This window comes from Metopolophium dirhodum, chromosome 4 (genome assembly GCF_019925205.1).
Source record: "Metopolophium dirhodum isolate CAU chromosome 4, ASM1992520v1, whole genome shotgun sequence".
Taxonomy (NCBI): Eukaryota; Metazoa; Arthropoda; class Insecta; order Hemiptera; family Aphididae; genus Metopolophium; species Metopolophium dirhodum.
Genome location: NC_083563.1, coordinates 1,524,821 through 1,539,346, shown reverse-complemented (window position 1 = coordinate 1,539,346; position 14,526 = coordinate 1,524,821). Strand labels below are relative to the sequence as shown.

Below are 14,526 nucleotides of genomic sequence, written 5' to 3'. Positions count from 1 at the left end.
TCAAATGAAAGATTAAATAAATGACGCAGGAATGGTAAAAATATTTTTAACTGGGCAATAAATAAAAAAACACTTAGTAGTGGGTAGAATTTTAATGAACAATTGTTTTAGAAATGATTGTAATAATTTCAATATAAAATATGAATAAAACACAAAACATAATATACAGGTCGGTCACCATGTAGCCATATATCCAACAATCCTGGTACGAGATAAGGACGTATAATGCGAGACCCTTGTCTGGTCAGTCGAACGAAAATTGCTAATTATTAATTAGTATTCATTTGACGTGCAACATTTGTCGAGCAATTCGTGTGGCTAAGTTGCATAGAATATTCATATGTTTATGTAGAATATTAAACTGATGCTAATTTTTTTTTACATAAAAATTATTTTATTTATCTCAAAAGTCAAAGCTCTAGAATCCAACAATATATTATAGGTATATTATAATATATTTGACAAATTAAATATTAATAAGACTAAACGAAATAAAAATAAATGTTTATGCTATTTATCTATGTTAATATACTTAATACCTCAAATCGAGAAATTAAAAAAGCCCAACAATTTAGTCTAAACGGATATAGAGACACAGAGTGGTACCTATAGTAATTACTATAACCTGGTACTATTGGTAGGGAGCTCCTCTCGGTTCGTTCAGAAGTCGAAACCACCCAGTACCTATGTTTAATACTTTTACGTGAAATAAAATGTTTAATATTTTTTAACGGAGTGTGCTAATAGTTTTCTCGAAAAATATGAAATAATTGCATAGATTTATATACAAAAGTGTCAACTGATTATACTGTTTATAGGGAAATATATGTTGAGAAATATTATTGGAACAAATTTATTTTATGAGTACATAATATATAATATTGTTTATGCGTTTAGCCTTGAATATAATATTTGTAAAATAATTGCTCAAAAATCATAATTTGGATAGGTAGGTAACTGTATTTTTAGAATAATATTTATCAGCAAAAACACGTAGGTAGTTACATACTTTATGACTACTCGATGGGAACGATATAATTGCAGAAATATAACAATGCAGAACGAAATATTAAATACAAACGTATATAATCAAGTGTTGCAAAATCATCAAATAGTAGTACGCAGTATCAAAATAAAATACGCGCCAACAATTTTTTTCGTTGAATATTCAAAATTCATTAATTTATAATGTAGGAGTAACATTATTTTTTATTTTTCGTTTTAGTCATTGTTTCATTATGAATCAAGTTCCTATTGAAATAGATAGAATACCTATTATTCTTTTAACGGATTAATATAAGTGTACCTACCTACAAATTATTACCCAGGAAAACATATTTTAGCACTGCCCCTCCCGACGGCAAATATTAATTATACCTTAGTGTTCTACCCATATAATTACCTACCCAAAACAATAAAAAATTGTTTAAAACAAATCGAAAATAATTTTTTTTTAATAGCTATAATAATAATAATATTAAATACGTGAATATTATGTTTAATATAATATGCTTCAACCAACCATGGTATTATAATCGGTTCAGTACCACTCCTCTCGCTTTAATACACCTATATTTTGTCTAGACTAGTACATAAACCAAGGATTATCCTGTCAAAAAATGTTCACAAATATGTAAAATACCTTCCCATGAGTGATGGTTTTATATTATACCAACCAATAATACTTATCGTATTACATATACCTACATATTACATTGTATCCCGCTGTCAAAACCACTGTAAGTTAAATACAGTAGGTATGTAGATATAATAAAATATGTATAATGTATTAATGTATTATTGTACAGGACACGCAACGAACGTGATGTGTTTGTTTAAATTATCAGATGGTCATTCTCCTACGCCATGTCATGCCTAGTAATTACCTACAGACTATAGTAGGTACATACTTATTACCTATACATATTTGGGGAAGCTATATTATACCCGTGCACCAGATTTTTAAAATTAAAATCAAATAAATAAATATAATTTTAACTAGTAACTATAGTCTATACTTAATAAATGATTATTGGACGACCCATAACTCGTTTTCCATCCGTCAAGAGTCCAGACGAATAGGTACATTGCTCTGTACATTGTACCACTTGTACCTAACACGTGAATTCTTGAGATTGAAATACCAATTTTTTTAATAATTTATGTTTAGTAAAACTATAAAAAATATTCTACGAATTATTCATTCCAATGTTTACGTATCTATGTATAAGCGTATCAATTTAATACTCAACAGTTAATGTATCTAAAGGCTAAAGCTTTATGACTTTATGTACTATAGTCTAAAGACTAAAGAGGTACCTAGGTGATTAGTTATTAGGGTAGGTATAAGTTAAAATCTATATAAGGCATTTAAGTATTTAAGTGTTACTAATTATTATACTTCACTTCAAGACTTAAGTAAAATAATTACCTAATAAACAAAATAACTCTAGCTAGTATTTTTTTAAAATCCAAAACAATGAAAATCAATGTACTTAGGTATACTATATAATTATACAGGGAAAAAAATATTTTATTTTCACTAAAATTACTATAATGATTTTTTAACTATACATACTTATTGGGTATTTACTACCTAAAATAATTAAATAGACAATGGCTATTTAATGTAAACCTATTAATATAACAATAAGTATTTAACTCTCGTCATTAATCATTAACTTGTTACGTAGGTCTCGGAAATGATTATAAGTTATAGCTATATTATTTATTGGTAATCGTTAATTGTAGATATGTGGTATATCTGTATACATAATCCACCCTTAACGAAACATTTCTAAGTTGGAATCTTTTGTTTTAGTTCCTAGAAAGTAGAAATTGTATTTAATAGTTAATATTTGCGTAAATTATTTATAGATCTATTATTTTTAAAAAACAATTTGTTAAAATAACAGTAAAATGAGAAATTTACCTTATAAAGAAAAGAAATTATTTATTGATGTAGGTATACACAAAACACAATACACTTACTATTGTGTACCTACTTGTGTTCAATTTTTTTTATGAATACATACAACTTGGAAACATTCATTATATATTATTGTCGGCAGTATCTATAGGTAACCTACTTTATAACATTCATACCTAATCGTTTTACATGAAATGATTTATCGTTGCTTTTAAACAATAATTAATAATATAATATAAAACTCGTATATACTGGACTGTATAAACATTCTTGCGACTATCATAGCTTTAAATTTGTATAACGTTATTCTAATAAATATATGGACAATGGTGTATAAATGGGTAAACAGGAAAAAAGTCTCAGAAAAAAGTTATTGATAAAATTACTAAAAAAACTTTTAAAATATAATATCAATCATAATCAACTAGGTACTCAATATAGGTAGGTAATAATGAAATATATATTTATATATTATACCTAATAATTTTACAAATATTATGAACCAGTTTGAAAATTAAAAAAAATTGAAAAATTTATTTATTCAAATGTAAAAGATCTCTTTATTATATTTTGACCTATTTATTTTAAGAAATAAGAAGTATCTGATTTGTTTCCAGTAAAATGTTGACATACAATGTTAAATCAAACATTTTTTTGCCAGCTTTTATTTTTTTTTCCGATTAGCCTCTCCTACTTCGGCCAATCCCATTCTCGCTCTGTCCGTTACTTTTTACAAATTTTCGTTAGTAATTTCCAAATACTGGGATGTTTATTGCCGACAAGATGGGAAACTTATATTGTTCCAGCCTTCACAGATCACAAGCATTGTTATATAGTTCTTTGTGGATTTGTTGATATAGTTGTCATACAAATATGATTCTGATATAGGTACAAACAATAGTTGCAAGTTTAATTTCTTGAAACTAAGCTGTTTGTATTTTGTTTCCTAAATTTCCTAAATGTACCTCCAACATAATTTACGTATCTACAAATGACTGTAGGTAGACCTTTTTCCTAATATCGTATAAATGTACTTGTTGTAATATAATCGACTGACCGAAATGTTTAAAATGCTTTTTATGTGTATTACTTTGATGTCTAACCTATTTAAGAAAACAATTAAAATATGATGTTGTTTCGGCGACATATTTTAGATAATATTTAAATCTATTAAAGGTTTAAACAATTTTTCCCGCGTCTGTGGATTTAGAAAATTGGAGTGATAACAGTAATATAGTTTATTGATTAAATTTCGTTGAAAACACTGAACTACCGAAGACGAAAAACGTCATCCGATTTGATAATATCGTCTTTTTGTATAATATTATTATTGTACATCGTTGTGTACCACACTTGTACATCGAGCAGCTATAGTACCTACCCTTCTGGTTGCTTTCGTAAACGTAAGTCTCGTAGACGTACTCAAAAGTCAAAACTAAAGGTAAGTGTATCGTGTTTTTGGGAATGCGTTGCAATTTTTTTTTCTCGTTAGAAAAAATCCGTAATACCTATATTATGCACCACAGTTGTTACGAACAGTTTACGATGATTAAAATACTCTTTGGTTACCCACACAAAGAAATCGATTATTAATCTTATTATTATCTATCAATACATCTTAGTAATATTTCGCCAGTCATTATAAGCAGCACAATGTGCCTCTCTCCGCGTTACTACTCGACCAGCAATGCTGGTTGTTTACATTGCTAACCATGCACTGTCTGAGGTCGATTGTGTTTTCATTGCTGTCTGTGCTGGCGATAGCTGTTTTTAATGTACACTGCAGCGATGTACCTCTACCCATCCAACGCCACGGCATGGTATACAAATATTCTCGTTTTTTCAGTCCATTAAAATCGTTAGCCATGTCTGAAAAAGTCGAGAGACGTATTGATGATATTGAAAAGTCTATTGGAGACTCGCGAATCTATCGGGGATTGGTGATGAAAAATGGTCTTACAGCTCTATTGATAAGTGATCCTGACACTGACAAATCTGCGGCGTCTCTATCAGTTGCAGTTGGTAAGTTTTGAAATAATTCTTTAAAAATTAATTGCTGATGATAATATCTCTTAACCATTAGGTGATTTCTCTCTAATATTTTAAATTACATTAGTACCTATTGTTTTTTTTTTTTTTTTAGGTTCACTGAGCTTTTATTAATAAATTATAAAAAATACAGTCTTTTATGTAGGCAGTAGTTTGAATTTTATTTTTAATTCCTCGTTATAATTATTATTATTCCCATATTATAGGTAGTTTGAGTGAACCTAAAGATTTGCCAGGTTTAGCTCATTTTTGTGAGCACATGCTGTTTTTGGGTACAAAAAAATATCCAACAGAAAATGAATTTACACAGTTTTTAACACAAAATGGTGGATCATACAATGCATATACCGCAAATGATCATACAAATTATTATTTTTCCACCAAGACAGAATCACTAAAACCATCATTGGACAGGTTAAGAATAATTTTTTTTTTTCAATAATGATTTATATTTTACAAATTTTACAAATTTTATTTTAGATTTGCTCAATTTTTCCTTGAACCTTTGTTTACAACAAGTGCAACTGAAAGAGAAATTGGTGCTGTCAATTCTGAACATGAAAAAAATGTTGCTGATGATTTTTGGCGTCTAGCTCAGTTAGAAAAAAATGCAGCCGATCCAAATCATTCATATAACCAATTTGGAACAGGTAAACTATAATTAAATTATTTTTAATTATATTTTAAAACGTTGAGGTAAATTCAATACCTAACTAAAATCTTTTATAAAGAATCGGCTGTATATCATATTTTTTTATTTTAATGTTTGTTATTTAGGTACAAAAGAGACATTATGGGATCTTCCTAAATCAAAAAATGTTAGCGTCCGTGATCAACTATTGGAGTTCCATTCTAAATGGTACTCTTCTCATTTAATGTATTTAACTATACTCGGAAAAGGTATTAACTCAAAGGCTTTTTGTTAAACATTTAAAATTAATTTTTGTTATCAATTCTTAGAGGATTTAAATACTTTGGAAGAATTGGCTGTATCTTTATTTGGAGACATTAAAAGAAAAGATGTAGAAAGACCATATTGGAATGATCCAATTTATAAAGAAGAACAACTGGCAACTAAGACTGTTGTAGTTCCAGTAAAAGATATTAGAGTGCTGTCTGTCAATTTTCTTATTCCAGATCAAAGCAAATATTATAGAAGCATGGTAAAAATATTTGTTAACAATGTACATAATTTAAACATAAATGTTAATATACATTTTATTAATTAGCCTAGCAGGTATTTGAGCGCTTTATTTGGTCATGAAGGTCCTACAAGTATTTTAACAGTTTTAAAAAAAAGAGGATGGTCTAGTAAACTGTCAGCTGGCAATAAATTTGAAGCTAGGGGAATTGAGCTTTTTGATATTGATGTGGATTTAACAGAAAAAGGAGTTGATCATGTTGATGACATTGTTAAATTAATTTTTCAAGTAATATTATATTTATTTAAGTAAACATTTTTAATGAGTAATATATATTATTTATAATCTTATATTTTCATGATGGTTTAGTATGTGAATATGTTAAGACGTGAAGGACCCCAAGAATGGTTCCATGATGAAAACAGTAATATTAGTGCAATGCAATTTCAATTTAAAGATAAAGGTTCACCTTTAGATTATGTTTATCGGTTGTCTTCTCATATGATTGTAAGTCATACATTTAATTATTTAGGCATAATACTATCTGTTATTTGATCTTTATGTATTTGTTTAGACTTTTGAATTAGAACATGTCCTAACAGCTGAATATTTAATACGAGAATGGAAACCTGATTTAATAGTAGAACTTTTATCTTACTTCAGACCAGATAATATGAGGTACCTATGAACAGAATAATATTAGAATTATTGGATTTTTCATGAGATAGCATCAGTAGCGTACGCAGAATTTTGGTTCGGTTAGGGTTTTACCTGAGCAATTAATTTACATTATTTTTTTCTAAACAGTTTTTATATAACAAATCATAGTTAGTCTCAAATTTAGTCTTCATTTACAGTGTTTAATCTGGTCATCTATAGAGCCTCTTCGGCCGTAACAAATATGGTAATATTCGATGGACAATGATACACCATCGATTATGGTAGACGTTTAGCAATGTTCTAAATCAGCTAAATTAAAACTGAAACTATGATTATAGATGTCTGTGTCATATTCAACAATTTATTTTATATTTATTTAAAATGACCAACAATTGGTGGTAAATAAGATTTTTTTACAGTAAAAAAAAATTCAAGGGGTTCAGAACCAACCCTAGAACCTTAGGTACTGCATACGCCACTGGATAACATTATATGACTAACTATAGCAGTGGCGAATTCTCCGTCCATCATTAAAAATATATTATTACGTAAAAAAAATCATAATGTATGACAACAATTTTATATATTTCTGTGGTACATATCTGTGATTATTATAATTTTATTGTAACTAACGGAGCATGCAATAGCTATATGCGCCACTATACAACACTTGTTATTGCTCTGCCTGTGGAATATTGGCTATTCCGAGACCTGCTCCACAAGCAGCCAAAGTACTAACCCACCCATGAGCCAGGACCTAGGGCATGGTCATTCAGTTGCGCTTTGTCAATGATTTGTATAATTTATGTTCAATTGTCTCGTATGCGAAAGAGTATGACAATTTTTTTGAAAATCTTAATAAATAAAAACTAACGTGTATATTAATAATTAATTATAAATAAAATAGAGTTCATCAACAAATTGAAAGTAAAATCTTTTTTTAATGTTTTATCTTAGAATAAATGTGTATTCCTATAATACATTATGACAAATGATCATGCCCATACTTTGGAGTCAGCATTCGCCACTGAACTATAGATTCATTAATTATGAATCATGATACACTTAACTACAGAGTATAATGTACAATATGTTACATTTTCTAATTTTATGTATTAATAATTAATTTATTATAAACTAAGTATACATAGAATAAGAGATACAAAGAGTTTTGCAAAGAGTTTGTGATATTAAAGTCATTGTATGTTATGTTAATTGTATGAAGATATATAAGTGAATTTAGATGGAGGTCCTCTCAATCAGTTGTACCCATAGAATAAATAATTGCTCCCTGACGTTGTCTTTTTTAGACCAATAAATAGAAACCAAAATAGTTACTTAGTTTTAAACTAAGTAGTAAGTACCTATCTATTTTTATTTAAAATGTTTTAAAGAGTGACAATATAATTAATGTATTCTGATGTGTGTAAAAATTTGAATTTATTATTATTCTAGAGTTACAGTAGTTTCCAAAATATTTCAAAACAAAACAGATACTGTAGACAAATATTATGGAACACCATACTCAATAATGAAAATACCAACAGAGACTTTGAATGTAATATATATATATATATTTAGAAACCATTTATTATAAATAATATAAATGTATTTTAATTTTTTTAATGTTTAGGAATGGAAAAAAGATGATTTATGTGAAGATTTAAAAATGCCATCAAAGAATGAATTTGTTGCTACAGATTTTAATTTAGTGCCAATTGATAAAAATGTAATAAGATAATTTATCATTTAGTATTCCCATTTTGTTAATAATATATTTTTCTTTTATAGGAACCAGGTCATCCACATATTATTCATGATTCATTTCTTTTGAGATGTTGGTTTAAAACAGACACAGAATTTAGATTCCCTAAAGCATTTGTTTCAATTGATTTTTTCAGGTAATTAATCACATATAACTATTATAACTATTAATTCAGTAAATCGCTAATTTTTTTTTCTTTTTAACTACATAAATTATTCAAACAATAATAACTTACATTTTTTAATTTTGAATATTGATTTTTCAAATATTACTTTATCTAATAAATTAAAAAAAAATCCATAAAATGTTATATTTTTTTAGGGGCTTGGACTTTCTTTAATGTATTACAATATGTTTTTAAAAATAGAAAATAAACATGGTTTTTTTTCTTAGAAAATATTCATGGCACAGGCATGGGAACATTTATGAAGTATTTTAGAATATTACATTTTTCTTTATTAAAATGATTAAACAATTTAATATGAGGTTCCCCTCATAAGCTGTTCTTAGAGCATTTTTTGTTTGAAAAGTTGTTGAAGTACAATTTCTCTGTCTCTTTTAATCAGTATTTTCAAATTAAACACGTGTATTGTACTATTACAGTATCCTACACAAGAAAAAAATAGGCGCAACAAATCTACTATGCAACAAAAGCCAATTCCCCAGATTAATATACTAAATATTTCTTCTAAACGGTTAATATTTTAGCTTATAAAATTTAAATACAGAGATAACTTATAGTATCATTGTTAGTACTAATTTTATCATAATCAATGTTTTATCTTATTTGTAATATTTTTAACTGTGAATTAGCTTCAGCTTATTGCAATTAATTTTAATTGTTTTATTAAATGAAAATTGTCTGTAACTTATTTTAAAATGTATTTTTATACAGCCACATTGTAATGACTGATCCATTCCATTGCAATATTATGAGTCTTTTTGTGAGATTATTTAATGAAGATTTTTCTGAATATACATGGGATGCAACCAGGGCTAGTCTAAATTTAATCATACAACCAAGTAGTTATGGCTTCAAGGTAAAATACAATTTAAAACTCCAAATAAAATATTTATGTTATAAATTAAAATAATTATTTTTAGATGCAATTGAGTGGATTTAATCACAAGTTACATATTTTACTGAAGAAAACTATTGATAAGCTTTTGACTTTCAAGATTAATCCACAACGCTTTGAAATTCTTAAAGAAGAAGTAAGTCATAGTAAAATTAAAAATAATTTCTTTACAATTTAAATTTTTTAAATTCATTTATAGAAAATTAGGGATTTGAAAAATATTGATATGGAACAACCTTATCATAGTGCAATGAGGTATAATTCTGTCGTTTTATCAGAGGATGCATGGACACCTAATGAATTACTAGCTGCTATCGATGGTAAGTAATGATATTATTCTTAATTTGACTTGTTTGATTTAATGTTTTAATATTTTTAGACGTTAAGATTGAACACATTGAGGAATTTATTGAAAAGTTCCTCTCCCAAATGTTTATGGAATCATTAGTATATGGTAACATAGATAAACCTGTAAGTATATTAAAATAATAACTATTAGTTTGACATATTACCTACTGAATTATGTGATTTCATTTTAGAAAGCATTAGAACTTATACAAATACTAGAAAAACCATTTTTGGGTCGAGATGGATTCCGTAGATTACTACCTCGTCAAATGGTTAGGTCAAGAGAAGTACGACTTGAAGATCGTGAGTTAAATATTTTTTTCTATGTAAATTTTTTGATGATCAGTCAAATGATCTTGACGAATCAACACGATTATTATTTTTTGTTGATAGAGTAAAACTGCGTTAAGGCGCTCCTGTTTAATAAGCCATCTATAGGTGGAAATCCATTAAAATTTCAGAGAGGACTAAAATTATTAACATCAATGTGAGCGGGGAGGCTTCGATCCTACTAAACTAAAAAAGGAGGGGGCTTGACGGACTTTGGAGGGAGTGCTAGGCTCTCAAGCCCTCTCCCCCGATTACCGCCAATTAAGTCATCCCGCTTAATACGTGGATTTTTCCGGTCCCTAAAACCTGTGGGTCTTTAAACATTGAATAAAACATGCTTAATACGTACTCCCGCTCTCTTTTCTGGCTACTCATACCTTTTAACACAGAAAAATTAACTTAATACATCGATAAACATTTTGTTGAAACTTTTATCTTATCTTAATTTTACCCAAACATTTATGTACAATATGCATATAATATAGTACTGGGCGCAATAATACGTGTTCTGGCACAGCGCACTCGTAAACCAATTTAATGTTATTGATTGATAAAGATAATTAACGGTATTTTGATATTTTATTACATTAGTACAACATACGTGACATAGTTTATGTGATGTTGGTACTTGTACAACTAGTCGTGTCCGAGCGTTGAATCGGTCATGTTTTTTTATTAATAAGTCTGTACTTGTATGTGCTATGTGTTTGTTTTATTATGTAATAAATAACACATAACACCATGAACTATTTACTAATTTATTTAAACTAATGCTTTAAATGTGTATCAACGAGATTCCGCCAAACACGCTTCAATGGTATTACACCATCCCTCATAATACATAGTTTTACAATTTCCTCTCCGAGAGCGTCTTAACAAGGTTTTACTGTAATTTTACTTTTTGTTTCTTATTTTAAATTAAACATTAAATCTATTACAAAGATATTACAGATTTATTTATATAATTATATACTTATTGAATTGGGATTATCTTAATTTCTATAGAATTTATAATCAATAGGAGTAGGTTAAATACCAAAAGTGTACAATCACCTTACTTTTAATTATATATATGTACTATATATTATGGTACTATACCAAATAATATAATATTTTTATACTTTAATTTATACTCCATTCAGTTTGACTTAAAGACATTCAATTTAAGCATTATATTTAAGGTGAAAGTGCATTATTCGAAACAACAAGTGATCATCACAGCAGTTCATGTGTTTATATACATTTACAATGTGGTGTTCAGTCTACATTAAAAAATATGATAGTTGGCCTATTCAACGAAATTATCAAAGAGTCATGTTTTAACACCCTACGAACACAGGTATAATAAATTGTCTGTGTTTAAATAGAATGAAACTATTAAAATCAACTTTTTGTACTAGGAACAACTTGGTTACATAGTGTTTAGTTCGTCAAGCAGAAGTCATGGAATACTGAATTTGCGTATTATTGTACAATCTGACCGTACTCCAATGTATGTTGACTCTAGAATAGAAAACTATATAAACACTATTGAGGTTAGTTAATTTGAGTAGCTTCATTTTAATATTCTAATTAATCGATTGTTTTTTTCTAGCAATTATTAATGAATATGTCTGAAGAAGAATTTAACAAGTACAAAGATGCTTTAGCTGTTAAACTGTTAGAAAAGCCAAAGGGCTTGATGAAACAAGCAGCTGTCTATCAGATAGAAATTGACACACAAGACTACAATTTCAACCGAGCTCAAATCGAAGTAGAAGCATTAAAATTAATCGCCAAAGATGATATTATTAAATTTTATAATGTAAGTTATTTTGCAATTTTTTTTAGTCTGATAACTAAGTGATAATTTGTATAGGATCAAATCAGCCAATCTGGGCCAGAAAGACATAAGTTAGCGGTACATGTCAGATCTACATTAAAGAATACAACTGCGGAAGAAGTGGATAATAGTTTGATGGCCAACAATGTATGTGTTATTATTATGATATAATGTGTAATGACCAATGTAAATATTGTTAAGTTAATATTATTTTTCATTTTGCAGACCATTATGATTAAGGATATAACCGACTTTAAGAAGAAGCATCAACTGTATCAATTGCCAAACTCATTTATGCCTGCTGGACACACAAAATCCAAGTTGTAATTTGTTTTTTAAATTACTTCTTACAAAAATATTTCTTATATTTTTATACATTTAAATTATAATAATTCATGTAAAATCAAAATATATAACAATTTTTAGCTACAATTGTATTTAAAGTTACAGTTGAGCATACAGTTTAGACCAGCAATTCTCAACCTGGGGCCAGCATATTATTTAGGGTCGCCAACACATAAAATAGCTTATAGTCTAAATAAATACTTAGTTTAGGGATCATCACTTTAAAAAGGCTGAGAATCTCTAGTTTAGACATTTATTTAACTGGTTTCTGAAAAAAACATAATAATATTAAATTATTGAAACGTTTTTTTCTATCAAAATGTATTTATCAATTTTGTAAAATACTCAATTATTTAATAAAAGGAAAATAAATTATTGTATTGATTGTACACATATATTATTTTAATAAACATAAAATTGTATGTTTAGAATTCACAGGAAACATTAATAATGTTACAGTTTGATTTTTGAACCAAACACCTGATTGTAATGTTGTATAAATGTTTAATTTAACTAAGAAAAACGGTCAATGTCAAACCCTAATTTATTACAAGGTGATAATAATTTAGCGGTTTCATCAGAGCCATTCATGGTACACGTATACTGCAAACAATATATGTATAATAGTTTCATGTAACTATTGTGTACTGTGGTATCGTTTCTATTGCGTCTGTGAGTTTCTAACTATGGATAATTGCGATGGTAGACGGTGATGTGAAAGGAAAAGGATAGTGAGTAGTGACATCGACATGTTTATAGATTCTATTCTACATGCATAATATAGTAATATACTAATTAACTAACCTAAAAATGGATAAATAAAACATTTTTTATATATTATATAGTATTTAATATGTATTGAATCTTGATGAAAATCATAAATATAAATATGTTATTATTTCAAACTGCATTATGGATATGTAATATGTATGATGCAAAATATATACAATTATAGATTTTGAATCTTATTGGCATGAGGACAATATTACGTGATGCCATTATATTTTCTATATTTATACAAATTAATGTATACTTGTAGTCTTGGAAACTATTGAACCAATTGGCACCAAATTTCGCCCACATTCCTTGAGACTGGCATAACCTAAACTAACCTTTTTTTTTATGCTTAGTTTTCTTTATTTAGTTTTTAATCCCTCTAGCTTATTATAGGTATTGCTACTTGCTATAGAGGGGCTCACCCATGAATTTCGTTTAGGTTTTTACTTTTGACCCCCCCCCCCCCCCCAAAAAAAAAGTACCAACTAGATTCACTTTCCTATCAGAAAAGTTACTGTTGAAGAAAATCCAAGCACTTACTGTGCTAAAAGGTGATGACAGACAAAAAAAAAAAAAAAACATCATTGTAAAATCAATACATTCATCGCTTCGCTCAGAATCTAAAATTTTTTTTACAAATTGATTAGTACAATTATTTGAAATAAAATACAAAATCAGAGATTGATGCAGGCTGTAGGAAGTCTTCTTCTTTCAGATAAAAAAATGGTCATCGAAATCCGAGAATTTGAGAAGTCTGAGAGTTATTCCAGTGGTCATTTTTTTCGATATAATGCATCCTATTAACGCCCCCCCCCCCCCCCTAAATAGGTATCGGGTAGTAGATTAGTGGAAAAGTATTATAATTGAAGTGGCAATATTGCCCAATATAGTAGGTACGAAGGGCATTGTAGAAGACGACCAAATTATATACTTTTCCCGTAACATAGGACGGTTTACGTTTGGACGAGTTATTTTCAAGTGGTTAGATAATAACATCATTTTCGATCAAATAGCGTCGTTTACTTTGTTCTGTAGTAAAAATTTAGCACCTAAACCTATACGTAATAAATAATAACACCAATACCATAACTATAGCTCACGTTTCCAATGTTCGCACAAAATTGATATTCGCGTCATAGGCAATTGTTAAGTTTAGGTTGATCACTTAGGCAAGTTGGCATTCCATGAGGTCGCAAGGCGCATAGGTACTTTTACGTCAAAAACGCTAATTTATGTCTCACAGAAAATCCCCTTAAATGAGACGAGGCTTTATGGTCTCC

The 14,526-nt window shown here is 28.2% G+C and overlaps 1 protein-coding gene across 2 annotated transcripts; it reads left to right on the top strand.

Annotated features, from left to right (window-relative positions):
* The first annotated feature begins 4,208 nt into the window (after positions 1–4,208).
* Positions 4,209–12,849, top strand: LOC132942543 (insulin-degrading enzyme). Of its 2 annotated transcripts, XM_061011069.1 has the most exons (22): positions 4,209–4,370; positions 4,776–4,951; positions 5,185–5,392; positions 5,459–5,628; positions 5,756–5,878; positions 5,939–6,141; positions 6,208–6,408; positions 6,490–6,627; positions 6,695–6,798; positions 8,236–8,338; positions 8,414–8,509; positions 8,572–8,681; positions 9,441–9,585; positions 9,650–9,760; positions 9,824–9,944; positions 10,004–10,095; positions 10,164–10,275; positions 11,484–11,641; positions 11,703–11,837; positions 11,897–12,106; positions 12,161–12,271; positions 12,350–12,849. In XM_061011069.1, the coding sequence occupies exons 2-22, from the start codon at positions 4,795–4,797 to the stop codon at positions 12,449–12,451; spliced, it is 2,910 nt and encodes a 969-aa protein (XP_060867052.1). In that variant the 5' UTR covers positions 4,209–4,370; positions 4,776–4,794; the 3' UTR covers positions 12,452–12,849. The 2 variants fall into 2 exon arrangements, with proteins under 2 accessions (XP_060867052.1, XP_060867051.1); XM_061011068.1 differs by lacking the exon at positions 4,209–4,370 and having other exon boundaries at positions 4,559–4,951.
* The last annotated feature ends 1,677 nt before the right edge of the window (positions 12,850–14,526 follow it).

Coding starts and splice junctions, on each gene's coding strand:
- LOC132942543 (XM_061011068.1), top strand. CDS start 4,642: ATGCACTGTCTGAGGTCGATTGTGTTTTCATTGCTGTCTGTGCTGGCG. Junction 6,799..8,235: donor TTCAGACCAGATAATATGAG/GTACCTATGAAC, acceptor TTATTATTCTAG/AGTTACAGTAGTTTCCAAAA. Junction 9,761..9,823: donor TTGAAATTCTTAAAGAAGAA/GTAAGTCATAGT, acceptor ATTCATTTATAG/AAAATTAGGGATTTGAAAAA.